Here is a 27,808-nt window from a genome sequence, read left to right as displayed (position 1 = left end):
CGGTCTCGGACTGAGGCTGAGCCATCCAGGGGCTTTTAAACTGGAAACAAAAATGTAAAGAGTATGAGAGGACTCGCTCAGTCTGATAATAAACCGACCAAAACGTTTTTGGGGGATGGAATAGGAAACTCAGGTCATGTCGGACCCGTAATAAGCTTTGTATCTACCATCTTTCCTCTAGCTCGCTGTTGAAGCCTGGAATGTTATTATTCTACTTTCACGTGACTCGCATTTAATAAGCGTAAGAATAGATGCTTTAGAGTGCTTCATTCGTCTGCTTCCTGTACCCTTTAATCCCTCATTATACAATTTGTTTCCCAGACGTTATCTGGTTTCTGCATTACTGGCTGAAAAAGTTGAATTATGTTTATTAATGGAGTTATCACCAGAGATATCTGCTCTGTGCAGCCTGAGCCGCACAGCAACACATTTTCTTTCCAAACCAAGAGACCCGGCCCAGAGTGAGCGTTTCCACCACGAAACGTCTAAAGCCAAACGCTGCCCCCTGGTGGGCAGTCTAAATCTGCTGGGAATAAAGAAACGTGGTTCCCTGAGACGCCACTCGGTTTGGAGTGTATTTTTTTTTCCCCTTATGAGCAGGTATGGAATCAGAAAATGTCCACCTGTTTCAATGATTCCAGTCACATGTCAGGGTCCTCCTATCGAGGGTGATTGACAAGCCCCCAGAGGGTCACGGATCCTTGAGATGCTCCTCTGCTTCCTCACCGACTGCAGTATGCAAAGTCCTTGCAGACATCCGCTCCCACCTTCCAACACTCGTTATCTTCACGCGGTTGTTTTAAGGGAGACGACGTAGAGTAGCTCGGCGCCATGGAGACCTCCTCCTAATGAAGATGGAGACGGGATCAGTCCGGGAGATGTTTAAGTTTAAACACACATGGCTATTGAACGACAGGGTTGCATGTGACAGTTCATAGGTCCAAACTGCTCTCCAATTCGGTGCCTCTCTCCTCCTAGAGGGTCCCGGGGGGGGAGGACGGGGGGGGGGGGGGGGAGGACTCCCCACAACTCATCCGGCTAATCGAACCAGCAACACAAACGTTTACCTTTAAGAAATCAGTTCAGCGCTTCTATTCGATGGTGTGGTCCTCACAAGGGGATCGGGCTGTGAATGATGCATGAACAGGCGCCGTTGTGTACTCTTCAGAATATAGATGGGGATGAAACTAAGTTTAGGTGAGAGTCAGTTCTACTGGGGGAGAATTCTAGCTCAGGCGTTTGTAGAAAATGGCCTTTAAAATACTCTCATTTGCAGATGTTGAAAGATTTAACAGGAAGACATCACCAGAAAACCTGATGATTGCTCATTATTGGTGAATGTAGAAAAAAATCTAACAACGCGAATAGATTAAAAATAAAAAGAGCCCCAAATTATAATTGTGATGTTACCTTTGAGCTTTGCCTAAAAATATCCCCAAATGTCAGAAATGATTAGTGTCCCATGTAAAAGAAATTTACAATCAAACAGGTCAAAACAAGGAAGACTAAGACGACACATTGCTGGAATATTACAAATGAAGTGGTGCCGTCGTCGGTATCACCTGACCCAAACAATAGTTCCCCCTCCTGGCTTTCTCTCTGCGCCTCTCGCCCTCCCCCTAAACTCTTGGATGTTCCTGGGCTTATCTCAAACACCTCCGTCCCATGCATACAATTAGACCCTCCCCCGGTGCTCCATCCCGTCTACCCCGGACCGTTACCCACATTAACATAAGCACAATTGGATAAATAGAGAAACGGCGGTGAGCAAAACCCACAAAAACCGGCCTCGGAGCTCATTTCTATTCGCCGGCTCGGTTTGATCTTGTTTACACATTTTGCACGTGGTGACGCAGAGGGAGCAATTTGCTTCTCTATTTCCTTTTCTTTTTTTGCAGCACACCGGTCGTGGACCCGATTTAAGTCAGCAGGACGCGGCTTGTGTCTTCTGGGTCATAACGTGCTGCAGAGCTCTCTGCCGCAAAACACGCGACGCCAATTTATCCCAAGTGAGAGTGAAAGGAAGGCGCCGCTGATGGGGCGTGAGATTAGGAGGGCCAATGCCTGGACGAGCACTCGCCCACATGGAAGGAAGACCAAATGATTGAGGGGGGGGGGGGATTACAGAGATGACATTTGCAGCGTCACACACTGCGGAGCGTGAAGCAACTGGTGGCGTTATGAATTAGCGTGGTCGCCATTAGTGAGCAGACGTGATGAACCAGCGTTTAAACAGCAGGCGAGGAGCGACCGGTGACTTGCGCTTTTTAGGGTTGGAACAAAACACGTTGGCTTGGTCGCCCAAAGAGAGGAACTGGAACTTTTATTTACTGAAAAACATTGCACATTAAAGCAAATAGGTAGTTTGGAAATAAACGGCAAAGAAAATATTAACCTGTTTCGGTTATATTCAGTTTTCAAGTATAGAAACAATGTAAACGTTTTTTTTTTAAAAAGGGTGCACGGTGGTCAAGGAAATGCATTCTATGTGTCATGGGAACCATTTCAGTGCAAATACAGTGTGAGCATTACAAAACTCATGATATGGTCACAATCATCACAATCCAAGAAGGCATTTCAAGTAGGTCATCAAAAAAAAAAAAAAGACACACCCAAATGCTGAGACAATCACCTTAAAGCTCGCGCTCAAAATGAGAGTACATTCAACAGTCAAAAGTAAAGGAATGAAAACAGGCAGGAACCCTGTTTACAGAGAAGGTTTGAGTGTAAACTCCTCTCTGACATCAAATACCAGCTTCTCTTTACATTCAAAGAATCAAAAACAACAAAACTTTAAAGAATCGCCCTCCGCGATATCAGAAACTTCAACAAAATCAAATGAGAAAAGCATGCACTTAAAAATGAATAATGCAAAAATAAAGAAGAAACTCCTTCAAACTAAATGAAACCATTGAAACGCACCTTTGAACTGCCCATTTGCCTGCAGGGGCTGTTGCAGGGTTTAAACCGACCCACATCTCGGTTTCTTTTCACACATGTGCAAATGTCCAGGAGGGAGGAAGGAGCCGAGGTGGCGGGGCAGAGGAAGGACACAAAGCATTTAGATGCTAAACCAGTGCACTTAACAGTCTTTGAGAGCGCGACAACATGGCGGCCTGAAATCTGAGGTAGTGTGTTTGCAGTCAGAGGGTTGCACGAGGTTCTTTGTGGCCGGCAGGTTCTCCCGCAAAGCTTTCAAGTAGCTCCCGACATCCAACTCTCTCCGTTAGATAAAAAGCCACGACGCATTTACCCGTGAACCAGTGACACGCCGTGATGCAAAGCTCGCTTCCACATGTAGTACGTCGAGCGAGGGGTGAAGGGGAAGTAGGACCGGAACTCTTTGAACGTGGGGAAGGACTTCTCCTCAAAGCGTTGCTGCAGGAACAGCTTGGCCTTGGCCTTGAAGTTGGCCAGAGCCACAACATCCATCGCAAACATCTGCGCCTCTATGGGGGCCTGGCCGCGAAGCGCGTGCTTTGAAGGTGGGGCATCGAAGGGGGACCTTCCTACGTATTTGGGACTTTCAACGAGCGGGAGCACGTGCTCACTCTCCACCCTCGTCGGAATCATCCGGTCTTGTGCGGCGGCGGCGACCTCGAGCCCCTCCGGGAGGTCGACCCCCGCGTTCTGCGCCACAGCCTCCTTCTTCTTCTCCTTGCGGTTCTGACTGCTGCGCCACAGCCAGTAAAAGCAAGGGGACATGGAGGGGAACTTCAGCTTGAACTTTGTCAGGGACCATTTGGACTTTTGGACATGAAGCTTCGCGGCATCTCTGAGCTGTTTTTTACTCATGTACGCCAGCCTGAAGATTTTGTGTTTGTGCCTGCAGACTCTCGCTTTAGGGACGAAATGCTGGTTGCCGTTGAGCACGGCCGGAGACCGATTCTTTGGACTTTGGCTCTTGTCATCTGAGCTGTCCTCACTGCTGCCAACGCCACCTTTGTAACCCCCCCTGAACAGCAGGGCCTCTCTCCTCCAGTTGTAGTACGTCGATCTCGAGATCCCGGGGAAATTTCTTTTGAAGATCCTGAAGGGCAGGGAGGCGTTCACGGCGATGCAATTTTGCAGACAGCGCTTCGCTTCCTGCATGTGAGCCACGTTCTGGGCCCGTTCCACGTCCACCTTGCCCAGGCCGAACATGCCGACCAGGTTCTCATGGCGGTCCGGCTCGTCCTGCTTGGCTTCTGGCGAAGACCAGGCCTCCTGCTCCGTGCTCTCTCCCGGACTGATCTCCCCGGCGGACGACGAGGTGGAGAAGCTACCGCCGGATTTCAGGAGCTCGTGCTTCCAGTTGTAGTACGACGACCTCGAGATCTCAGGGAAAAACTCCTTAAACTGGTGCAGAGGGATCAGCTTGCCTTCCAAGTAGCAGGCCTGCAGGAAATACTTGGCCTCGTACCTGGCTGCTGACTTTTTGCAGTGCTCCTGCGTCTGCCTCTTCCAGCGGTAGAAGGTCCTCTTGGTGATGTTGTACTTGTCCTTCAGACCCGGGTAGGAGAGCTGCGACTCCGGGTGCTGCAGCTCCTCGCTCTTGGTGGGCGACGCCCTCTGCTCGCTGTCGGGGCTTCCGGTCGCGAGGTCGCTTGTCCGGACCAGTGCCACGAAGTGGTTCGGCTTGAACGAGGAGCCGGACTGCAGCCTGCCTGACCACATGATGTGGAGGGTCGGCGTCTCGCGGCCTTGAGGCCAGGTCCTCGGTGTTATCAGGCGGTTGAAATAGGGTCGTATCTTCAGGTTGAACATTGGGTAGATGGAGTAGATGTTGAACTGCAACACCGATGAGAGCGCGTACAAGTGCCACATGTTGGCGTAGGAGCCGGGGAAGCAGGACGCTTTGAGATCGGCATCAAAAATGGCCTCCAAGACAGCAACGGGGAGGTTTAGCATGTCCTCGGACTCTTCGGCACAGAGGCTGAAGCGAACAGCCTGAAGCATCATTTTTGAATCGATCATCCCAGACAGGTAGTATCTCTTCCACAGCACCATCTCCGCTACCGTCCGTACCTTTTGGGGAGCGAAATGAACGGGGATTTATTTTACAAATTGCACGTTTTAACAGAGACTGCATTGACCGCACGAGTGCAAAAGAGCGCATTTAGATCAAAACGCATTGAGGTGATAGATCATCGCTTCTCACCTGCAGCTCCAGGCTGAGTCCGGTGTTGCCCACCAACAGCATGCTGACTGCATCAAACAGGAGGTTGCCCTCGCCGAGGCACTTCAGAGGCAGGAGGCCCGCGGGCGCATCGGGTGGGTACAGGCCGTGTGCCGTTTCGTCCACGCCCGTCCACTCGGGGAAATCCCGACACGGGGTCTGCGGGAGCCGGAAGCTAGCGAGAGCCTGCTCGACCTCCAGGGCCACTCTGCTCAGGGTGTCCAGGCCGGAGCTCTCCGTGGCCTCCTGGAGATTCCCCAGAACAGACAACACGACCTCCTTCCTCTGAATCATACCTGGTTATCTGGTGGGAGCTGGGAGGGAGGAGGGGGAACAGGGGGAACGGTGAACAAAAGGGAATGGAGGAGAGGGACGCTCAGATGACTCAGAGAAGTTCAGCGACAGACAACAATAGCGAGACAAGCTTAGGGAATATGTTCACACCTTTGTAATTAGTTGAACAGATTATGTTGATCACTGTCTGCCATCCACAATCAGAGAGCTGCAGCCTAATCACATGGCTGCCGGTGCAGTTTAGTGTTGGAACAACGTAAATACAGCTCACATATACCAAAGATAAATTCCTAAAAATGTAAATCTTCAAACGCATTTGCTTTGGTCACACGTTTTTTTTTTATTATTGCTAAATTAAACACCATGACTTCAGAATACATCCAACGGATCTATTTGTTTGGTTTATACAGATTACATTTTATCAAAAGCCATTAGAATTAGATTATATTGTTGATATTGTGACATTTGCCCATTTTACTTTGCTCAGTTTCAGTCGATACCTTACGAGGCCCTCCTCGCGCTGCGTGATGATGACCGAGGCCCGTTCGTGGTTCAAATCATACTTCTAATCCAAATTATTCCCTTAGAAATGAACTAAACCTAAAAAAGGCGCGTGGCGATTCAAAACGAGGAACACCTCCGCGAGGCTAAAAAAAAAAAATCCTACCCGATCGTCCGGAAAGTCGCTCGTTATGCGGCGCGGAGCTTCGCAGCTGATGTGTTGGTCTCGCGCTCTCTAGTCCATTGTGCGCGCGCCGCTCCACAGTGCGCGGCCCTCCGGTGCGCGCTGGAGAGCTTTTGGGGAGCGATAAGCAGCACCTCCCTCCAGGAAACTCTTCGTCGTAGATTCGCTTCTCTTTTTTGGGGGGGGGGGGGGGGGGGTGTCCCAGAGCCGCCCCCCTCTTCCTTCCTCAAGCAGACTACGCACAGGGTCAATTTCAATGTGAAGTGTTAACAAAAGCCGACGTGTCGCCCCCCCCCCCCCCGCGCGGGGCGCTCCGAGGGGCCCCGTGAGCGAACAGGTATCCATGCTTTTGTTTCATCGGAACCGCTTTGGGTTTTTCCTCTTAATCAAAGACAACTGAAGACGTCAGCAATTCACCTTCAAGGTTGTTGTTGTTGTTGTTTTTTATCTTCCGTGACGTGCAATAAGTGTTGTATTTGGCTCCATGTCGGCACACATGTGTTGCCAAGGTTACTTTCACGGATCGGTTGGCTTCAAATCTTCAAATCCTCAATGCAAACTGCAGCAATGAACTTGCTCTTTCTTGATTTTTTTTTATTTTTTGAATGTATGCCTCCATCTGCCCCGCACGGGCAGTTTGTGGATTAGAGCCGATGTGCAGACAGGGTGTGGACCCGGGCTCCCCGGAGAAGGGGGGGGCCCCCAGTTCTGCTAGTTTCTCCACTGTATCACTTTTAACACCTCCTCGCCTGCCTTTTGCAGGATTTCAGTAATCAAGGCCTTTTGTTCCACGCACGCACAACAATCCCAGAGACCCAACCCCCCACAGCCCCACTACCGGAGACACACACACACACACACACTCCCCCACTCACTCGCACACCAGGGGACGGCAGCATTTGGCCCCCACCGATCCGTCCACTCCGGGCGGCTGGCAGACAAACTGGTGCCTGAGTTCGCTTTGAGACTTTGACCCAAAGCTAATCAGCTGGTTAGACAATTTGTGTGTGTGTGTGGGGGGGTTTACAAAAGATTTTAAGCCTTGTATTTCTGGCATTGCGGGCTGAGACACTGCGTATAGACACCCACTTGTTAAAAGGTATGGTAATCTGTGTGGTAATTCCCTTCTCCTGCCGTCTCCGACCTCAAAGTCACAGTCTGTTCGGACACAATCGGCGAGATGATGTCATTACTTCAATTTACCGTAAATGTTGACATGCTCGGTGCTGAAAGGTCAACGGCTTTTCTTTTTACAATTATTAACATATTCAATAAAAATATCAGGTCCATCAAGATAATATGCACGCGAGGAGCTGCTGACGTGCCAAGCGAGCCAATCAAAACGCTCCCTTCATCCTGCGGTCACCCTCTCAGACCTTCATCCTGCGGTCACCCTCTCAGACCTTTTGATAAACGCCTCATAACACTCGTATCATGCCCGCCACCTGTGGTGCTATTCACCAACCCGGGCCGCGACAGAGCGTGGAAGATGTCGCGGGGGGGGATCTTACTTCCTCTCCGGCACAACGGCACGGGTCTGTTTTGGCCTCAGACGATGGCGACCGAAGACAGTTCTACAAAGATAACCGGCGCTGTGCCTCTAAACGCAGTCTGTCCTGGTGAGGCCTCCTCACTTTTTTTATCATCTCCCCCGTTTCTTGTCAATGTCTGTGTCTTCACCATCTCCCCCCCCCTTTCCCTCCCCCAGACTGTTGGCTGTAGCCAATCACACGCCTTAGGTGTGTAGATTAGCCGTGCCGCGCTGCACTGTGAACAGAGCAGTGGGCTGGCTGCAAGCATTTAAAATGCAAATAGGCCAACACTGGGACCGGCTCCGGCAGTCTCTCACCTGCTGTGTGTGTGTGTGTTTGTGTGTGTGTGTGCGTGTGTGTGTGTGTGTGTGCAGGTGTGACTGTGTGTACTGGCAAGGGAAAGAAGAAAGAGCTGAAACCTCAAGTGATCTCCACACTACATTTAAATCTGCATTTTGACCACCTGAAACCTCCTGGAACAGATTTCTGAGATAACAGTTGAGTAATTGCCACGGTTGTCATCTTTACATTTATTTTAGATTTGAAGGCATGTTTTTTTGATCATTAAACACAACAATTAATGCGGTTTTGAGGGAGAACAACCTCACAAATATTCACAATCAAGAAGCACTTCGGCGCATTAAGTCGCCGTCAATAAAGAGAAGTCACCCACGTTGATGTCGACGGTCCAAATGAACGTCTTTCTGTTGCGAAATAGCCGAGTCAAAGGGCGGGGCACGTGATATTTAGCAACTGCTGCAACAGTTTAGATGTTTTATGTGGACACAGTTGTTACCCGCACACAAAGGAGTGACACAATGCAGACTATGTGTATCTGACGCTGGCGTACTCAGTCGACTCGCGCTCGGGGACCCTGGCTGGGTCGCCGACGACGGGAAGAACCATGTCAGCGTAGACCACGTCGTCTGCGTCCCCCGCCTGAAGACACACACACACACACGTGTCCATTTAACAATAAAAAAAGAAGTCTGCCAGACGCACAGGGGATTCTGATTTGGAAGGACAAAGGTTGTTACGTTGTTGATGCTGGTCGTGTGGTGAGACCCATCCGGCCGCCGGTTCCCTGGATGGAAGACGGGAGCGCAGAGATGTATGTTCACATGTTAGAATGGAACGATTGTGACACGTTTACCTTCGCGTTGGCGAAAGCAGGACCAACGTTGCGCGTTGTGCACGCGTGTGCACGTGGGCGTAGCCGGTACGTACGCGTGAGCCCGTGTTCACGGAGTCTCAGAAGAACTCACTTGTTCTTCTTCTCCTCACGACCAACAGTGTAACCGACGCGGCCAAAACCACACACGCCCCCGTCCCGGCGCCCACGGCGCCGCCGACCACGTCCCGGCCGCCGCCTGCAAATGAAAACCATTTGGAAGGTTTCATTTCGGTAATGGTGGAAACGCCAACTGCTTATCAAGAGGTCGACGTGAAGATGGTTACCGCTCACGTCTGTAACGCTAACTCTAGCCCGTTAGCTTAGCATAGTGAAACCCGTGCGGGGGAACAGTTAATAAAAGCTCATCCATGGCCGTTTCATTTATTTAGTAGTAAAAACCCACAGAGGTTAGCGAGCTCAAGCTAAAATAAGGTAAATATCCGCCACATTTAGGGGACAAACGTAGTAATATTCTCATTGGACTCTTGCTTTTCTTTCTATTTAAATTGAAATGAATTGGAAAGTATTTAGTGCCTCTAAAATGACTTCACTCGATATTGTGTCACAATAAATCAGATGAGATACACCTTGAATAATAAATCAGTCTTCATAAGGAAAGATTGGTCACAATAATACTGTACCTTGATTCCCAGGATCTGGTATGTTGACACCTCTTCCGTTCCCCTTAAGAACTTCAAAGAAAATCCCACTGTTTTTCATTCATTTGTTGCATTTAAAAGCTACGAACCAAGTGGTCAGACTCAATCACACGGACCTGGGACTCGGACCCACAACAGCGGTGAAGCCGTGGCCTCTTCGCCCGCTGTCGCCCGGCACCTCAACCTCTCGTCTCCGGGACCTTGCGAGGTGACGGTCAGGGTGACGTTGCAATCGGACGCCCGTTGGACCCGATGCCGCGAGTCCTCCCGCACCTCGGCGCCGGCTTCATCCACCCACGTCAGTCTGACCTGGCGGAGATGCGGGCGGAGGAGGAGACACTGCAGGGACAGCGTCTTCCCAGGGACGAGGTCCCACTGTGGCGAGGCCGAACGGCTTTCATCTCGACATGACTCACTAGTAGAGTCACCTGAGCAGCAATAAACTTTTGGGGCTGTGGAGTCTGTGATTTCCACGACGCATTCTGGGTCCCCGTCCTGTGGTGCGGCCGCCACAACCGCCAAGCGGCTCGCTTTGAGCTTCCACGTGTGCAAGCACACTCGCTCCCCACACGGAACGGTAATCTCATGAGCCCCTTCAGCCCGACCGCGTCCTCCATTGGCGCCTGGAGAAAGAAGGTAAAACAGGGGGGGGGGGGTCAGATTCTCCCAATCAGAAACTTAACGACAAAGCTCACGAGACGAGGTGACGCCTCACTCGCCTGTCGCCACGACAGCAAAGAGCAGCAGCCTCGTCAGCGCGTGGACCAGCGCCGCCGCCATCCTGCATGCGAGTGGCCGCATTGTGAAAGGGAGGCACGGGAGGTCCACCTTGAACGCGAGTCACTTCCTGCGTTGGCCAACATCCGCAGCCACACGAGGGGAACCGCAAGAGGCGCGGCTTTGGAATGACAATCTGGGCTGTTTACTTTTTAGATGTTTTAAGTAAAGCTTTAGTTTTAGTTCGTTGGTGAAAAGGAGTTGACAAAGAAGAAGAATAGCAAACAACACCTTCCCTTCTTTCGGGCAGCCATATTGCCACGCGAGGAGAACACAATGCATTTAAATAGAGGCCTCTTTACACAGGAAACTGCTGGGTGCTGTGATGTCCGGTGTCCTTTGTTAATTTGCAAATGAAAGGATTGATTCGAAGTGACGAGTGAAAATGTTCTCTCAATTAAGAGGGAATCTTTGTAAAGCGACCTGTTGGAGATTACACGTCACATTTAAATCCAACAAAGACAAGCGCTGGGACACACCGTTGGTACAAGAAACATCCGCTTTTATTCTTTGCCACGTGGATCTCTAACTAAACAAATACATTTTAAAAAACAGTTGGATTTCCAACAGGAGGAGTCTTTCTTAAGGAGTTCTCGGAAGATAAAATGACAAATGTCTGCGAGCAGAATATTCAAATAGCAGATGTGCGTGAAAAAGGCTTATTTTAAAAAGAGTCTTTTCTAAAATCAGTAACATACCCGTTTTATCTTGGATGCCATCCTTTAGTGCACCTTTGACCCCAATAGAATAGAGCTGACGCGAGTCGGTGGAGGTCAGAAGGTTAAATCATTGAAAAATTCAGCGACTGCAATTCCATATTTCTATTTTTTACCAACGCGTTGCAGTTTCCGCAGCTCAGCAGCAGGTGGCCCTCGGGTTGCAGCCACGGTATTTGCTCCTTATTATTTGCTCCCACTGTTCTCTACCACCTCGATGAGCTTTTCAAACACAGCCAGCGGTTCACAGTAGGCCGTTTATTTGCAAATGCAATCTTCATTCCATGGCAACACGCACAGTGTCCGATCCTGAAGCGCCCTGTGGCTGTTAAACCCAAAGTGTGATGTACAAAGACGGATTTGTCCCTGGTGCATCAAACAGAGTGTGAATGGCTCAATGGGGCGTTTTGTCGTTAAGAGTTCCTTTACCTGGACTACAGCTTAACGACGGCAGTGAGCGCAGCACCGGACGCTCTCGTTGGACGTTAAAGTCACCAGGAAGCCGCCTCGCGGGTTGTCACGCAGAAGCGTCTGATTACTGACACACTAAAGGTACTTACAAGTGAACTCATGCAGGGAAGTGTTAGGGATTTAAGTAGAAGAGCACGCCTGGTGGTAGGAATGATAACAGGTGTAGAAATGCATTACACACGCGTGTGCTCAAGGCTCAAACAAGCTAAATCTGTCTAGGAAGAACAAACACATGAGCTGATAAGGTTTGATACGAGTGAAGCGTCTCACACACACACACACACACACACACACACACACACACACACACACACACACACACACACACACACACACACACACACACACACACACACACACACACACACACACACACACACACACACACACACACACACACACACACACATGCTGTGATAACAGCAAACGCAGGAATGAGCAAAGTAAACTTAGATTATAAGTGCGATATAATCTTTTTTTTTTTTTTTTTTATCTCCACTAAATGTGTAGCGGTAAACAAAAAATAAGATTAGACGGAATATAGAAAATGATGTCTGGTTATCAGCCGTCGGTAGTCATGGAGACCGTTTTGACCCATTACAACAATAGACTCTGTGGAAAGCTGCATTCATCAGCACAAGTGGAGCCAGATGCTGAACCATTTTTATTGAGCCGTTCGTACAGATCCTTGACAAATAAATAACCAGGTTACAAAAATATCACGTCCCAGTGTGCAGTTGAAATCTCTTCCGACAGCTGAATTAAACTGACTTTCAAAACATTCAGGGAACCAAACGACTACTTTAGACTGAAATAAACAAATATATATATATAATATTATATGTATATATTTACATCAAGTCCACTCCCATCAACAAGACTAGATCCTGTACATATTGCATCTTTCACATCAGCTCGATGACATGTCAATTTGAATTTAAACAACGGAGCCCCCCGTCCCCCCCCCGTCCCGCCGGGGTGAACACAGCTGGGACACGTTCAACGTCCTCAGCCGGTCACAACATTCTTTCTTTCATTCTTTGTAGCGGTTTGATTTCCTGCAACGGAACGCAGATCAGATTGCTTTAAAGCTACATTTTCAACATTCAGGCATCAAATATATTATATATATATATATATAATTTTTTTTTAATCTGACAGGGCAGAAAGCATCAGTAGATTATTAAATCTAATATTATATGGGTACACACATTTTTCAAGTTTCAGGACACAGAACCGTCAAAATATCTCACAGGGATAATAAATGGATTTCTTTCTGCTCAATAAGTAACCAAACTTGGAAGTTACCTGTGCTGGCTTTCTACCTTTTGATATAGAGTTAGTTAAACAGTTGAAGCAGATGTTGTTATTGAAGTGCTTTTGGGGTTAAAAATGTGGTTCTTGCTGGATCGTCTAACAACCAGTGCAGTGGTCTCAGAGACACATTAATATGCAAGTTTGATACAAACAGAGCAAAGTCAACGGGGACATCCTAGATATGCAGTTATTTTCATTGAGAAAACGAAATGCGCAGTGGCCCGTGTAGCACCATGTTCCACCTCTGATGGAGCAACGTAGTCGCTGCGCAAGTAGTTTACAGTTCGGTTGAAGCGAGCAGCAAACGTAACGCCATCCAGCACGCCGCTTCACACACGGACACGCCTTGCAGTCCACCCACAGCCAGACCGGGACATTTATGTTGACAGTGGTTATGGACTCCAGTGAGGATTAGACTTTAGCTGCATAAGTTAAACGCACCAGATGCTACATTCCATCTCCTTCTCAGCTCAGGTACAAACAAGTGCTTCCGCTTCCTTTCACAAAATAAAAGTATCCATACTATATTTTATATTATGTACATATTATATATAAAAAAGGCAGGATGTTTCCAATCTACATTCAAAATAAAATGATCTAAACGAACTACGTAGTCACACAGGTGCAGTTAAACACTGCACAAGTCAACAGATAGAAGATATCAAACTATGTTTCCACACTGTGTGCACTACCTAGCCCCCCCCTCAGTAACACGTTTATGACGGGATCATGGAAGACCCCCCTCGACAAGTCTGCGTCTTTAGAGGCAAGCCGGAGACTTAAGGACTTAAAAACTAAAAATTGAGATGTCATCCTTTTTTTTTTCTCTCTCTCAAGTGAAGTGAGACAGCCGGAGCGATAAAAGGGTTCGCGTGAGCGCTTCCGTCTCTCCGGGCCGTCACAGGCCGGAGGGTTCCGACTCGCAGTCCTTGGGCCCCTCCTCCACGCCGCGGGCGTATATGAGGATGAGGGTGACGGTGGCGAAGGTGGCGGCGTTGACGGGGAAGGCCCGCAGCAGCGTGGAGGTGAGGCCCCGCGTGAACACCATGTAGCCCTCCCGCCTGACGCTCTGCCGCACGCAGTCGGCGATGCCGCTGTACTGGCGGACTCCGCCCACCCCGTCCGCCTGCAGCCGCGACTTGATCACGTCCACCGGGTAGGTGGAGAGCCAGGAGGCGATGCCGGCCATGCCGCCGGCGAACAGCAGCTTGGGGATCATGTAGCGGTCGTTGGGCTCGCAGCCGAGGGCGCGCGTCAGCACGTCGTAGGACAGGAAGTACACCCCGAAGCCGGGCGTCTCGCGGATCAGCGTGGTGACCATGCCCCGGTTGACCCCCCGCAGACCCTCCCGGTTGTAGATGCGCACCAAGCAGTCCAGGGAATTCTTGTACAACTTCCTGGAGGACTTCTTCTCTCCGGTGCCCTGCAGTTGCATGCGGGTCTTGGCCAGCTCCATGGGGCAGCAGATGACGCACTGGATGGCGCCCGCCGCCGCGCCGGCGAAAAACTGGTTGGTGGGGGTGTCGTGTGCCAGCATCCGCATGGCGTTGCCCTGGACGCCAAACACAATGGCGTTGATGAATGTGAGGCCCATCATTGGGGAGCCGATGCCTTTGTACAAGCCAAATACCTGCGGAGGAGGTCAGGGGAGAAGTTTTAACGCATCTATACACATTCTTTTAGTAAAGAAATTGGCTCTTCGTCCTGGAGTTTCACAACTAATTGAAGAGATAAAAACGCAGGGTCATAAATCTCATTTTATTTTGGTTACTGAGCCGACAAAGACAAACAGAGTAGCCATTACCAGAAAAAAGCTATTTAAGAACCTGCTCCTCCAGACGGCGGAGTTGGGCCACAATGCGCTGTTAAGTCGCACACTTCTTTTAATGACGCCATGAAAACATGTGAACCCGCCTGAGGCTAAACTGTCGTCGTGAGAAACAGGCTTTACAGATAAATCCCTTATGGCAATAAACCACTCACATAAGGAAGAGCCGAGTTAAGTGCACATACGGTTCATAACAGTCAAGTAGGAACAGTAACGTGATGCATATTAACAATTAATCCACGTACCGACTCCTGCCGAATGATGGACTGGAAACAATGATAGGTGCCGCGATACAGAGGCTTGTCGATACTCTGCACCTGCAGCCTCACCTGGAACAGAAGACATCCTTCAGTGGTCATTTGAACCACGGCAAAACAAACGGTTTCCCCTCCGACATCGACAATCCGTCGCCGAGGAGACGATTCAACGGCTCACCTCAAGTACAGCGGTGACTTTGCCATTGATGAAAAACATTTGATTCGTTTCATATGTTGAAAACATTTACAGCGAATTGAAAAGTTCACATTTTTAGGTCTGTTGGTATTTTGCATGTCCTTTTTAAACAGAGAAACACCTAAAAAAAAAAAAAAGGTCTATACGAGTTGTTAACAAATTTGGTGTCTCAAAATAAAACTTTTTCCCACCTTAACTGTGTCGAATGGATGTCCGACCAACACTCCAGCAGCACCTGGAGACAAAAGAAACCACGGTGAGAACATCTGCAGAGTCGTCATCACGCTTACAGTTCATGCATGTTAGTTTATCTGATTCTTTTTGTTTTAAATATGGAAAACAGCCTTTTTCAACTTGTTTTACAGCCCATCTGAGAAGCCTTTTAAAAGGCCCTTGCTGCTGGCACGGTGTAATTTTAGAATACGCTGTCGAGCCCTTTGAACGTTACATAACCTGGAATCTAGCAGCACGTGCCCATGTTCTGAAGCCAGCTTGGGTTTCTGACAACAGTTCCTGGAAAGACCCCCAAACTAAGAGTTAAGAGCCATAAACAAAAGAAAGTTCCTCCATGCCCTTAAAATGACATTATTAGGTTTTTACAGGCAATGTGACATATACAAATACGCAATACAACACTTGCAATACCGTTTATTTATACCTGCTAGCTGTGCTAGATCATTGCCGGCAAGGATGACAATTTATTATAAGAAATAACCGTTTTTGATGGATTTCGTACTGCATCATAGTATAACAAGTTGTGACATGAAATTACTAAGAAGATATTAACCATATCTTCAAAAGGAGATTAATAACATCATATTCATAATGTCTAATGTTGTCTAATGTGGCAAGTATTTCCATTATTGACAGATGTAATGCTTTTACTTTTATAGACTAAGCCAATACTGAACCAAGAGGAGTATAAGCGCTTGATTACCGATCCAACTGTGTCACTGAAGTAAACAAGGGACGAGGGCTTAACGAGTCCTAAGAACCTGCGTTTGGCCCACATTTGTAAAAAAGAAACACAAGCAAGGTCATTGACCTCAGCGCATTGGAATGAACCAAGCACAGGAAAACAACACGAGGGTGTTACGTCACGCTGTTCTCCTGGATGGAGACCCCCCCCGCCCCCCTTTTTTTATGCCTAAGCATAAAAGCAAACTATGCCGGTGTTAAATAATAAATAAACTAAGCAGAAACTAGGCCGCCCTGCAGGCCGGACTCTGTGCAGGAACAGAAGGCGCTGAAGGTCTGTGAAGGGAAGCGGGGCGCATTCCAATTCACGAGTCATGTCCTCTGCCCGCCACAGCCCGAGTGCTCAAGTACCACCGGTGTGCTGCTTCCACGCCCGGGCTTCTCAGCGGGGGGGACGCCGGGAACGAAGCACTTCGCCATAGACAGGGAACGGTGTCGCGTCTTTTAAACCGAGTCAACTCCGCCGTTGTCCGAACTGAAGCTAAGCGGGACGAACACACGCAGGCTTAGCGTAACGTTACCTCCGATGCATCCGGCGACGAAGTCCATCGTCGCTGTTCAACGCCCCCACGGCCGAAGGACTAAATGCCTCGTTATTTGACGTTAACGCCGACTGGAGAGGCAATTCTACGCAACGCCGTTGTTGGGTTTTAGTTCCGTTTTGTCAAAAACGTCCGCTGTGCTGTCGGGCCGCCTGCGTTAATCTCGCTAATGCACTCACGTTAAGTGAACTGACACCTTCCGTTAGTCTCTATTTTAGCTAGCACGGGCTAGCTCAGTTAGCCCTGTCCTCTGCCCTGACAGTGCACAGATGTTGACAGCTGTATTTGTTTTTTTTAACGTATATTCTACCGGTTCTTAAAGACCTCACTAGTCTTCTGGCGTCTACCGTCAACGCGTACGCCCTCTCGGTTATCGATGTCAACGGGTTTTTCCGCCTCTAGCACTCAAGCTACCGTCGCAGGAAGTTATTAGTAGGGGGCGGGAACTCCCGGCATCTCTATCCAATCGGAGGGAAGGAATGACGCCAACGCCCCGCTTCAGGCGGTCGCTCATTGGCCGGGCTCCTCGTGTTGACACGCGTCACAGCGCATATGACACTTTGCTTTCCGAATGGACCGTTCCAGAGCCGTGAACGATTGAGTAACCCGACGAACCCACCGAGGGCACAGCTCATAAGTCCCCGCGTCCACGCTCGCTAGTCACTGATGTGCAACATCGAGGCGTTCTGTAATGTGACATCCGGAAACAATCTTAAAACAGCAATTACAACCGTACAACCGTGTATTACGTAACCCTTCGTTCGGCGGTGTTACATGTCTCGGTTGCTTTCGGTGGGCGGGACCAACATCGGGCGAACCTGACTGGCTGGCGGGATTACGCGCCTCCGCTTCCACTGACTGATGTAACGTCGCCGCGCTTCAAGGTTACGGTTCCGCACCGGAGGGGAGGAATGGGCTCGAATCTGAAAAGCGTCGCTCGGTCAGTCGCCATCTGACAAGGATGCATTTCGTGGATTTTGTGTCCGGATCGTTTGCAGGTAACAGCCGGCTTGTTGTAGCTGTCAGTTAGCATGAGCCCGGGTAAACACCGGCCCGCTGTATTAGCATGGAGCTATAACCGTATATGCACGTAGATGTTTCCTTATCCTGACGTAGATGAGATTACGTGAATGCATCCTAGCCATGTTTGTTTTTGTAGGATGCAGCTGTTGTATAGAAAGGCACAACGCCGCCCTGACAGCTGCACGTGGCCTGTTTAAAGCGCATCCCATTGTGTTATGCTGTGTCCCTGATGCTGCCTTTCCTCTGGCGTGCACACAGGAGCGTGTGGCGTGGCAGTGGGTTACCCTCTGGACACTGTGAAGGTACACCAACCCGATCCTCGAACACGACGTCGTCACAGTGTCCCATCTCATGCGTCCACGTCTCGCCGGTTGTCTCCCGCAGGTCCGGGTGCAAACGCAGAGGCAGTTCACCGGGATATGGCAGTGCGTGGCTGTGACGTTTTCCAAAGAAGGGGTAAGAACAGGTGTGCTCTTTAAATGTCGTCGAATGAGCATGGAAAGTTATAAACAATATAAAAAGTTATAAACAATGTGGGGACGCTTTTGTGTTCGCCACTTCTCTGTGTGTGTTTGTCATTTGTCGCCTCTCATTTACCCCCCCCTCCCCCTGTCAGGTGCACGGCTTCTTCAAAGGAATGACCTTGCCCCTGACCACCATCACTCTGACGTCCTCGGTGGTGTTCGGCACGTACAGGAACTGCCTGCAGTGTCTGAGTCAGGCGCGCGGAGCTTGTTCCGGTCCGAGCGGCAAGCTGGATGTCTTCCTGTCTGGCATGGCGGCGGGAGTGGCTCAGGTGACGGACGCTTCCCTATTTTCTTCGCGCCAATGCCGCGTTTCGTTCCGCCCGCGACCGACGTCTCCGTGACACGTCTGTAGCCTCGGGCCTTTCTCATCCGTCCGTCCGTGTTTTTTTCGGGCGTCTTGCTTCTGAAGTTTTTTTGCATCCCTCCTCATCTGCCCGCAAACAGACATCCGTGATGGCGCCGGGCGACATCGTGAAAGTGCGTCTGCAGTGTCAGACGCAGCCGAAGCAAGGAGGAGGAGGAGGAGGAGGAGGAGGCATCACTTTCAAACCCAAGTACCGAGGTCCAGTCCACTGTCTTCTTAGCATTGTCCAGGAGGAGGGCTTCAGGGGTCTCTACAGAGGAGCGCTGCCACTGATGCTGAGGGACTCCATGTCGTTCGCCACCTACTTCCTGACCTACGCCACGGTGTGTGAATTGCTGACCGAGAGCGGCAAGAAAAGGCCGAGTGAGTGAGGCTCATTATCTCGTTTTCTGCATCTATCTTCGCCTGAAGCCTCACGTAACGTTTTTTAAAATAGGCCAAACTCTTTGCTCTCCCTCTCGACGTTACTTCAGGCTGGAGCGGCGTGATGCTGGCCGGCGGCGTGTCGGGAGTGGTGGGCTGGACGTTGGGCACGCCGATGGACGTGATCAAATCTCGCCTGCAGATGGACGGCGAGCTGGGGACGAGGAGGTACAAGGGCTTCTTTCACTGCATCGCGGACACGGCGAGGACGGACGGCGCCGGCGTGTTCTTCAAGAGCCTCGGCATCAACTGGTTGCGAGCGTTCCCCGTCAACATGGTGGTGTTTGTCGCGTACGAGGGGCTCAGCGGTCTTCTCCGAGGCGGAGACGCGCACGCCGACCCTCCTCCTGTTTAGGGGGGGGACTCGTCTGCTGTTAGTGGAGCCGCCGGTCCGGACACGGAAACGGGCAAAGACATTTGGGACGGAAAAAGGGGCGGGTGCAGTGACTTCACAGAGCGATCGGGGTTAACATTTAGCCGGGTTGTGTCGCGTGTCCTATATGGAGCTCCCATAATGCAGCGCTGCCCACCGTCCACCACTAGAGGGCCTCGCAGGCCCACTTTTTACAGCTTCTGCTTCCTTATTCTCGCTGCATTCTTAAGACCAGACGTTTTTCCCGAGAAGAGCTTCCAGACTTTAATTTATGATGTAACACATAATATTGTCATATTTTAGACACAGATGAACTGTGTGAACCGCGTGTGCGTGTCGCTATTGCACACAACAAATGTTACTGCTGTTATGAACAAACCTGATCAAGGCGACTTGCGTCCGTCAGTTGTTTGATTCACGTTACATCTTCTACATATCTAGTGCTGTTACCGAGTGCTGTTCTGCAGGTGAAGGTTGGCTCCTCAGAGTGGGGGGGGGGGGGGTCTCTCTCAATCAGGGTTTCTTTTCCAAAATGTACATTGTGCTTTGTGTATCAGGCCCCTTTTGCAGGATATCACGGCGCAGTGAACTCTGCTTCAAAACGAATTTATGGTCCCGTTTCATTCGGTGTGTCACAGTGATTCCTTCCTGGAACGAGGCCGTAACTAAGGTCATTATTTACACTTGGGTTCATTCAGCGACAACATGAAAATGCATAATGTGCCTTCTGCAATAAAGGAATACACAAAAAAAACATATGTAGTGTGGAATGTAATGTTCTCTGCAGACAAATACAAACACAAAATACAAACAAGCACTAGACAACAGGGAATTCATTATCGCACCAAGAGGGTTTTATTTACACCATTAGGCCTGATAAATATTACATTCTAGCATATTTGTATGATTGTATTATGAATTCAGCCGTAAACGGAAAGCAAGTGAGCTTTTTTCTAGGACCGTTTTTTTTAATCAACATGAAATGTATGACGATATAAAGCATAATGATGAAGTGCCAGTCGAGGGTACATGGGACACAGATACACACACGTAATCATGACGCCTTCAGGTACCACGCAGAAATAAATACATGCAAATACACACAAAACAATGAGTCGCTTCACAACAAACCCCCCCGGACAGGTGCTGCTGAAACGTGTCCCGCATGATGGAGACAGAGGAGATTCTTACTCCTCCAACCGCTTCTGAGGGGTTGTACCACCATCTACTGCACAAAACGGGCACTTCCCTAATGTGATGTCACCCACTCTAATGTAATGTGATGCTGAAGATGACAGCAAGATTAAACCGTAATAAACCTGTCACGCATCTACACATTCCACCCGTGCAGCACCAGTGTCGTTTTCCCACGAGGAACTACTTTACTTTAATCTGGCCTCTGCACCAAAGATGGTAAGTGGAAAACTTAAGTTTGTCTTTCAGATTTTGTTGAAAGTGGTGTGTGGAGAAAGCATCTCAAAGGGAAGGATAAACTCGACATCTGACCCTCCAAAGCTCCGCGAATACAGCGGCCGCTTCTTGTTTCCCTCATTAAGCACCTGAACACGGCTGCTGTTTAACTCATGGATCCGATTGTGGCACAAACCACTTGAAATGGAATCTAGGAAACACTGAGAGAGCTGATTGGGAGACACACACACGCACACACACACATCGCTGCACAACCCCCCCTTGTCTTCTGGTGTGAAGCGACGCGGGACGTGCGTTTGTGTTCACATCTGCTGCACGTGTGTAACTACTGAAACTCCGTCATGAGTCTTGAACTTCAGTGTAATGATGTCATTGCTTCAATAGTAACGGGGGAGTGGGTCACGTTGGGTGAGCGACCCTTTAAACAACACCAACAGATTAAAACCTTTCGGACTCCAGCGTGGTTCAGAACTTCAGCTGGTCTTAGTGACCTTGCAGCCCACAACACTGCTGCTGCTGCTGCTGAGGCTCAGCTCTTTTTTTGGGGGGGGGGTTTCTGTTCACCGGGCCTCCAGAAGCAGACGTGTCGACGCTCGGAGACTTGCTAGATTTCTAGGAATAGATGACTGTACTGTGTCACAAACAAACCGCTAAATGATGCCTTTGTAAGCTGCCTTTAATTAATCTTGTGCAACACCAGTCTGCAATTATGCAAGCGTCTAAAGATGTCATTAAGAGATTTTTTGGCTGCTGGGTCGAGTAATGACTAGTTAAGAGCCACCTTGTCACAGATCATTTCAGTCAACTATTAACATATTTGTTTCATCTTACTGTATTGGCTCACGAAAGATGCCCCGAGGGAGGAAATAAAAGCGACACAAGATCCTGCGGCTGATTGTTAATCCACTTCCGAACAAGCTGGAGGCGTTTTATAAATCAGTGGGATTCTCGTGTCCTGTAAATGTGTCACAGCACATGAACTCCGGTCTATTTTCTGGCATCACGTCATCTAATTCATTCCAAATAATGTGAATTTCGACAGTCTTTCTAGGACGGGAAGGAAATACACATACGGAGGATGAGCCAACCAGCAGGGAGACGTATTAAACGTCCCCGTGAGGTTGTCAGAATGGGTCCTCGGTAACTACCACTTGGGCCCCTGCTCACCAATTGCTGTTGGGGCTATTTTGGGAGCTCTGCGCTCCCCTGATGGTGACGTGTGCTGCTGGGTAAATTTGCAGGCTCTGGGTCTGCAGCCTCGGACGGCGTCGAGTGGGAGAACACGCGATGGACGGGAGACAGCGAGCGTGCTAGAAGGAGAGGAAGGGAGTGAACCGGACAGAGACAGATCAGTGGCAAGGAGGACATGTGGGGGTTTGAATAAAAGAACACAATGTGCGAGATGATGCAAAACACACTAACCAACCGAATAACAAACCGAGCCGAAGGGAATCTGAATGGAGGAAAAAACCTTTTCGTATCCGAGGAGAGAGACGAAGGAGAAACGAGCCGTCGTTCTGACCGTCGAGGAGCAAGTGGAGGTGAAGCGTGAGAGGTGATGGTGCAGGTGGATGAGTGGGGGGGGGGGCGCTGTGGCAAACGGAAAGAGGAACCCTGATGTCAATTTGTTTGTGTTTGTATCCAGCGGAAGTCGGTTCAAATCCGACCTCCAAGCAATAAAACCACCTGATTTTACCTACGCAAATAACGAAAATTGGATTCAAAATGTGTAAAACGGATGTTTTGATGTGGGAACTTTCAGCAAGCCACACAATGTGGAGGGTTAGCTTGTGGTTTAGCGTCAAAATAATTCAGCCAAGTTCTCCTATCGCTCTCCATGGTTTGCAGAAGAAGGGTCTTTCGTGTTGTATGAGGTGCTGGGAAACCATAATAAGCAACTCAGCGGATCCATAAGTCCACCATAAATTCCTCAGACCTCCACTAATTACAGAGATGGGGCAGTAAACACCCGTAATGAGGATTCGCATATTCCCTCCAGCAGGAATATCCCCCATCACCCGGCTCCCGTTTTGACCTACGCGAATCAATACAACACCTACTTCTCCCCCCGGTAACATGTAATCACCAAACCAGTGACACGGCGGCACCGAGCCAGGTCTCTGCGAGACATCCTGTGCACGCTCACTGCATGACACGTGCAGGAAATACGGTTTCTGTGGGTTTGAACTTTGAACTTGCACATTCCTTCAACTCTCCGTTGACTTTTGTCACCGTCTCATAATCCAAACAAGTGCAATGCGTTCTAGAAAAGACCCCCCCGCCAGCATGGTTCTCATGTATTATGTATTAAGAGGTCTTTGCTTTGAACATTGTTGCTCTCGGGTGTAGTTGGGCCGACATATCTGTTCACATCATGCAGTACAAGAACATATCACCAGATTTTCTGGAAAGAATTAGTCTGGTTTGTGGCAAATCGGACTGGTTGAGTAAAATACAGCCGTGAGATGGGTTCACCCCAACGGTCACTTAGGGTCAATTGGATCAGCAAGGCGTTCTAGTTCGATACGCGTCTGTGCAGCGAGGGCCGAGCCTCCGTCCAGGGAGGGTGACGTGTAATCCTCTTGTTCAGTTTGTGTCAATCTGTTTCCGTCGGATGTCATTTGATCTGGTGTACGAGATGACAGATGGCAGGCAGGCAGGCGGCAGGCAGGCAGGCAGGCAGGCAGGCAGGCAGGCAGGCAAGGGAAGCGGCCAATTGGCTGTGCAGAGTAGCAGAGAGGGTTCAAGTAGGGCAACAATTGATAAGGATCGCACACGGAAATGTGTAAAAGGGAGATCCTGCGTCAGGAGCGGAGCGACGTGTCCTCAGTCAATAACCGAAATGAAAGTGGGAAATAATGTTAGTCAGGGGATCACGAGATAAGAGCTTTCGCATTCTCCTCCACTTGCTCCATTTCTCTTTTACCCAAACCATCATCTCCCTAAACACCCCCTGGTGGTTTCGTTTCCCGCACCTGACAGGACATTTCTGGAGCCTGGCTTCTCCCATGTGCCTAATCGGGTCCAGCGGAGGCCAGGAAGAGCTCGAAGGGGGGAAAAGTTTAGCACTGAGAACAGAACGCTCTGACCCGGGTCCCCACACGACCCATGCGGAGAACACATCTCCTTTCACAAGTCATTTAACAGCATGAACGGAGCCGGCGGGGATTGACGCAAGGCCTGACATCCAGGCGCTGATCAGTAACGCGGATTTCTCCGGCCTTTGTTTACGGGAGCAATAACAGGCGACCAGGATCGAACCCATAAAACGCTTCAGCACGGTGCGTAGAAAGAGATAACGCAGTTAGCAGGCGGGGAAAGAGCCTGTTCGGCACGGCGGGACGACGCGCTCGTGTGCATCCGAGTCCAAATTTTTAAAATGAGCGTTTGCACATTTTTTATAAAAGGAGCCGAACAACGTTCCTTCTATTTGGCAATCCGTCGCATCGGAACATCGCAACTCCCTGCAGCAAACGTATCCTTGCTGCAGTATTTCATTCCTGTACAAATAGCACCGAGGAGCACTTCCAATGCAACATCCAGCTGAGGAAAAGCCTGTCACGTTTGATTGAAGATAGTTACGGCCTCGGTTAGTGATTCTTCACAAATACCCACACATGTCAGCGTGTTAGGACTTATCTCTCGTCATAGTGGTTGGAACGTGACATTTGCCGTCGACTGGGTTGCAGTAAGATTCATTTATTGTTTTTTTTTCTTAGTCCTCAGCGAGCTTCGATTCTTCTGCTTGTGCAATAAAATAATGGGCCTCTATGGACATGAAGACTTTGGCTCTGGTAAAACAAGAGGAATGGAAAACAATATTCGTGCACCATGGAAATGTTTGCAAAACGGATTTTGAAATTTCTTTTGCACGCAGTGGAATAATTCTAAAAATCGTAAATTAGCGTTTTGAGGTTTAAGTGTTTCACAGGATTAATCTGATTAATCGAATCGTGTTTTGATTGGATCACAGCAGAACACTGTTGTGACATCCATGGGGCAAACAATCCCCCTGCAGGGGGTTAAACCGGGACAGGTGCACTGGTCGCCGCTCTATAGGGTCCAGGCAAGGCCGACCAAAGGGCACCGAAAATGTACACGGTGCACTTTGTCTGGGGTGAAATGAGCTCAGGAAAAGTGTGGGCAATATTTACGAAAGGAAACGTCGCGTGTGGACGTTCTAATCCCTCCTTTGACGGCGGTGAATGTCTGAAGCGAGCGTGCCGTTGACACGGATCAGCCCTCCTTCTGATGACAGCGAACCCTTCAACTAACAGCATGTCATCGATCAAATCCCTTCTTTTATTTCTGTGAATATTTCTTTGAAACGATGTGAGGTTTGGAGGTGTGCGGGCACACGGGCGGCTCGCTGCCCTCTCGTGAACCCCCCGGAGTCCCAGCCGGCCTCAGGGGGGGGGGACACTGGGCTCCTCGACAAAGAGGCGCTGTGTCCTTTCGGAAAGGCCGCATTAGGGGACCGAAGACCTTTCGTTTGCCGAACCGGCTCGGCCTCAAACTGCCGCTCGACGCCAACCTCCACTCAGCGTCGAAAACCAAAGCCCCCCCCGAGTCCGGTTAATCACAGAGTGCGTCACGTCGTCTTGAAAATGCGTCCATTCTCGGCCTCAATGGAACGTCTCTCGCAGCGGCCGCCGCCTCAGCCGGGTCTTTATGTGGCCGCGCATTCCCACGGCTTCTCTGTTGTCGGGCCACCTCAGAATGGTGAATGGTGTTCTGGTTAGAATTATAATCTACCCCTCTGGAGACTGAGAAGCCAGTCAGCACTGATTTTGTGTGTTCCATTTCTGAGGACACCGAGGCACATTGACGGTTTTGGTCGAGCGGTTTGAACCCGCCCCGGCTGCTGGTCAGCTTCTCGCGTTGTTGTTTCTTGTGTTTGGCGATCGGGGGACGTTTTTAAGCTTTAGAAGAAACAGAATAAAACTTGACTGTGCACCAGAGATCCTTATTTTATCGTGTGAGGAAAGCTGTGTGCAGTTATGCCACGTTCGTCCTTCAACCCCTCAAATCAATTCGATACTTGAAATGAAGCAAATGCTTTTTTTATTGCACTCAAAACACACGTTCTTAAGGCTCATGAAGCACTGAATTGGACATAAGGAGGATGAGAATTGGAGCGGTCAATGGGTGACATTCCTGTGGGGATAGATAATGCTTGGTTATGGTTATAAATAAGACCTTTGATCTCTTGTGTGTCTTGTGGTCCAGCTGGCCTTCAAACTAAAAGAAGGGCCGCAAATGACATTTTAGAGATTGACGGTTTCCTCTGTAACATTTTTTTTTTCCACCACTCCACAAGAAACGTGCAAATCCTTTTAGTGTCAAACGTCTACACTCGATTGGCTTAAGTAGAAGCAAATCCTGCTTCCATGTGGCGGATTTGAAGGGACATTTGAGGTGAACAACAGCAGGTTCATTAGTAAACAGTACCCTGAGGTCAAACCCTCGGATCTGCTCACTACGTGCCATCAACAACAAGCATAACCCACTTTTGGAGCGGAGAGAACCTTTAACATACCTGCGTTGACCCTTGAACTCTGTACCGAGGGGGCAGTTGTGCTCACGATAACAGCCGCTAAGGACAGCGCTCTTTCTCCACACGCACGTAACGGTACGCTCAACCACCGAAAGTCACCAAACCTGCAGCCGAAATGAATAAATCCCTGTGCTGGGCCGACAACGACGAGCCACGTGGGAGTCTGCCTGTGACCGGAAGTCGTGTTTGAGGGGATGACCACTGCGAAAGCCGTTTCTGTGGCGGTCCGCGTCCAAACGGCGCGCCTTCTGCATCCGTTTCAGAGGGTGATCGACGTCAGCCAGTCAGGTGGAGAGACTTGCGTTTAGATGGAACTGCGTGTGTACATAACGTGTCACACAGCTCCAGATTGCCATCTAACCTCCCGGGTGAACAGATTGGTTCCTGCGAAGAAAGGCCTCATTTCGACAAAAGGGGAGAATTGGACGCGAGCCCGACACTCCAAGTCGCAGCCTGTGCCCGACATTTCTCGAGGAGTTCTTTTCAACGGCAGCTGTGACGCAAAGCACGTGTCCCTGCAGAACAATGGTTCACAGTCGCACGCTGGGGTTCAGACCACTGGAGCTGCATCGAAGCTTCGCTGTCAGATATTAACGAGCTTGTTGTGTTGGAGTCGGAGCATCGCGGTGATAAAATAGCAGGACTCGATGTGAGCACGACCGGGAACACGGTGCTGCTCTGCGTCATCGTGACATTCCCAAACAACAACACCGCTCGTGGTTTTCTTCCCTTTATCTTTGTTATTGGAACGGAACCTCGCAGCTTGTAAAGGCATAATCTTTACGGTTGCGTAAAGCCTGGCAGAAAACCCACGGTGCAGACAAAAAGGACAGAAAGGAGTTGCTTTCATTTGTTTTCACTTAAACGCATCAACTGTTGCACAGACGGAAGGTCATTCTCAGTGTCGGTCTCATTGCCCCGGATGCGTCGGGCTACATTTGCATGCACGCCTTCTAAGAAGTTGACCTAAAACAACCAGATTAGAAAGCAGAGGTTGCTCTACCGTAGATTTGGCATGCGTCGATGCATTTTTCTCACTTAACCGGAAATAAATGGGAGTGTGTGTGTGTGTGTGTGTGTGTGTGATGAGGGTTTGGCACCATTATGACCTGTAAAATCCCACGCCATCCAAGAACAATCTCTTTGTTCTTACACAGTCAGTCAAGTGTTCATTCCATGATGACATTGTGTTGGACTGCATCGCAGCTCAGATACATTTCTAATATTCACAATAAACATTTGGACAATGTCAACTAAAACTTTGTGAGTTGTCGTATCCAATTGCAGCAGGTTGTACAGGCGTACTGACAGAAGTGGCCATTCAATGTGTAGACATGTCTTTTATGTCCTGTACGAGTTTAGTCGTCCTTTTGACCTTTAGGTCATTCATGCATTACAGTGATGAACGTTCATGTCATAGCCACGGCTCTCGCAGCTGTCTGAAGCATGTTTTGCGTTCATACTCGCCCTAAATGGGACCATCTTTTACTAAATAAAGACGATGCTTTGTTGACTTGAGACCATGA

At 49.4% G+C, this 27,808-nt stretch overlaps 4 protein-coding genes across 10 annotated transcripts; 1 reads left to right on the top strand and 3 right to left on the bottom strand.

The window, feature by feature from the left end:
* Nucleotides 1-2,304: 2,304 nt before the first annotated feature.
* On the bottom strand, nt 2,305-6,356 carry vrtn (vertebrae development associated). Its single transcript, XM_040161254.2, has 3 exons — nt 6,120-6,356; nt 5,141-5,472; nt 2,305-5,007 (listed from the first exon to the last, which is right to left on the bottom strand). Exons 2-3 carry the CDS (start codon nt 5,450-5,452, stop codon nt 3,250-3,252), a joined length of 2,070 nt encoding a protein of 689 aa, XP_040017188.2. The 5' UTR covers nt 5,453-5,472; nt 6,120-6,356; the 3' UTR covers nt 2,305-3,249.
* A 1,828-nt stretch (nt 6,357-8,184) lies between these two features.
* Nucleotides 8,185-10,376, bottom strand: LOC120808370 (uncharacterized). Of its 2 annotated transcripts, none has more exons than XR_013453412.1 (6): nt 10,222-10,376; nt 9,619-10,125; nt 9,485-9,535; nt 8,897-9,039; nt 8,707-8,753; nt 8,185-8,608 (listed from the first exon to the last, which is right to left on the bottom strand). XR_013453412.1 is itself a non-coding variant. In XM_040161257.2 (6 exons), exons 1-6 carry the CDS (start codon nt 10,301-10,303, stop codon nt 8,495-8,497), a joined length of 906 nt encoding a protein of 301 aa, XP_040017191.2. In that variant the 5' UTR covers nt 10,304-10,375; the 3' UTR covers nt 8,185-8,494. The 2 variants fall into 2 exon arrangements, 1 of the variants encoding a protein (XP_040017191.2); XM_040161257.2 differs by having other exon boundaries at nt 8,935-9,039; nt 10,222-10,375.
* Nucleotides 10,377-12,112: 1,736 nt separating this feature from the next.
* On the bottom strand, nt 12,113-17,035 carry slc25a29 (solute carrier family 25 member 29). Its single transcript, XM_040160715.2, has 4 exons — nt 16,564-17,035; nt 15,256-15,299; nt 14,857-14,940; nt 12,113-14,413 (listed from the first exon to the last, which is right to left on the bottom strand). Exons 1-4 carry the CDS (start codon nt 16,589-16,591, stop codon nt 13,682-13,684), a joined length of 888 nt encoding a protein of 295 aa, XP_040016649.1. The 5' UTR covers nt 16,592-17,035; the 3' UTR covers nt 12,113-13,681.
* On the top strand, nt 17,030-20,053 carry slc25a47a (solute carrier family 25 member 47a). Of its 6 annotated transcripts, none has more exons than XM_040160712.2 (6): nt 17,030-17,582; nt 17,866-17,909; nt 17,992-18,063; nt 18,224-18,403; nt 18,579-18,861; nt 18,972-20,053. In XM_040160712.2, exons 1-6 carry the CDS (start codon nt 17,546-17,548, stop codon nt 19,274-19,276), a joined length of 921 nt encoding a protein of 306 aa, XP_040016646.2. In that variant the 5' UTR covers nt 17,030-17,545; the 3' UTR covers nt 19,277-20,053. The 6 variants fall into 6 exon arrangements, with proteins under 6 accessions (XP_040016646.2, XP_077949756.1, XP_077949757.1 ...); XM_078093630.1 differs by having other exon boundaries at nt 17,992-18,073; XM_078093631.1 differs by having other exon boundaries at nt 17,744-17,909.
* The last annotated feature ends 7,755 nt before the right edge of the window (nt 20,054-27,808 follow it).

This window comes from Gasterosteus aculeatus, chromosome 18, assembly GCF_964276395.1.
Source record: "Gasterosteus aculeatus chromosome 18, fGasAcu3.hap1.1, whole genome shotgun sequence".
In the NCBI taxonomy this organism is placed as follows: domain Eukaryota; kingdom Metazoa; phylum Chordata; class Actinopteri; order Perciformes; family Gasterosteidae; genus Gasterosteus; species Gasterosteus aculeatus.
Note: the sequence above shows the minus strand (reverse complement) of the source record. Positions and strands in the feature narration are given on the sequence as shown.

Excerpts from the sequence above, each read along its gene's own strand:
- vrtn (XM_040161254.2), bottom strand. The coding sequence starts at position 5,452 with ATGATTCAGAGGAAGGAGGTCGTGTTGTCTGTTCTGGGGAATCTCCAG. Across the intron at positions 5,008-5,140 it reads GACTCAGCCTGGAGCTGCAG|GTACGGACGGTAGCGGAGAT; the intron begins GTGAGAAGCGAT and ends GCTCCCCAAAAG.
- LOC120808370 (XM_040161257.2), bottom strand. The coding sequence starts at position 10,303 with ATGCGGCCACTCGCATGCAGGATGGCGGCGGCGCTGGTCCACGCGCTG. Across the intron at positions 10,126-10,221 it reads CTTTGCTGTCGTGGCGACAG|GCGCCAATGGAGGACGCGGT; the intron begins GCGAGTGAGGCG and ends TTCTTTCTCCAG. Across the intron at positions 9,040-9,484 it reads ACCAGATCCTGGGAATCAAG|GCGGCGGCCGGGACGTGGTC; the intron begins GTACAGTATTAT and ends TTTCATTTGCAG.
- slc25a29 (XM_040160715.2), bottom strand. The coding sequence starts at position 16,591 with ATGGACTTCGTCGCCGGATGCATCGGAG. Across the intron at positions 14,941-15,255 it reads ATCCATTCGACACAGTTAAG|GTGAGGCTGCAGGTGCAGAG; the intron begins GTGGGAAAAAGT and ends CTTCTGTTCCAG. Across the intron at positions 14,414-14,856 it reads CCATCATTCGGCAGGAGTCG|GTATTTGGCTTGTACAAAGG; the intron begins GTACGTGGATTA and ends CCTCCTCCGCAG.
- slc25a47a (XM_040160710.2), top strand. The coding sequence starts at position 17,546 with ATGCATTTCGTGGATTTTGTGTCCGGATCGTTTGCAG. Across the intron at positions 18,064-18,223 it reads TGACGTTTTCCAAAGAAGGG|GTGCACGGCTTCTTCAAAGG; the intron begins GTAAGAACAGGT and ends TCCCCCTGTCAG. Across the intron at positions 18,862-18,934 it reads GAGCGGCAAGAAAAGGCCGA|GCCAAACTCTTTGCTCTCCC; the intron begins GTGAGTGAGGCT and ends TTTTTAAAATAG.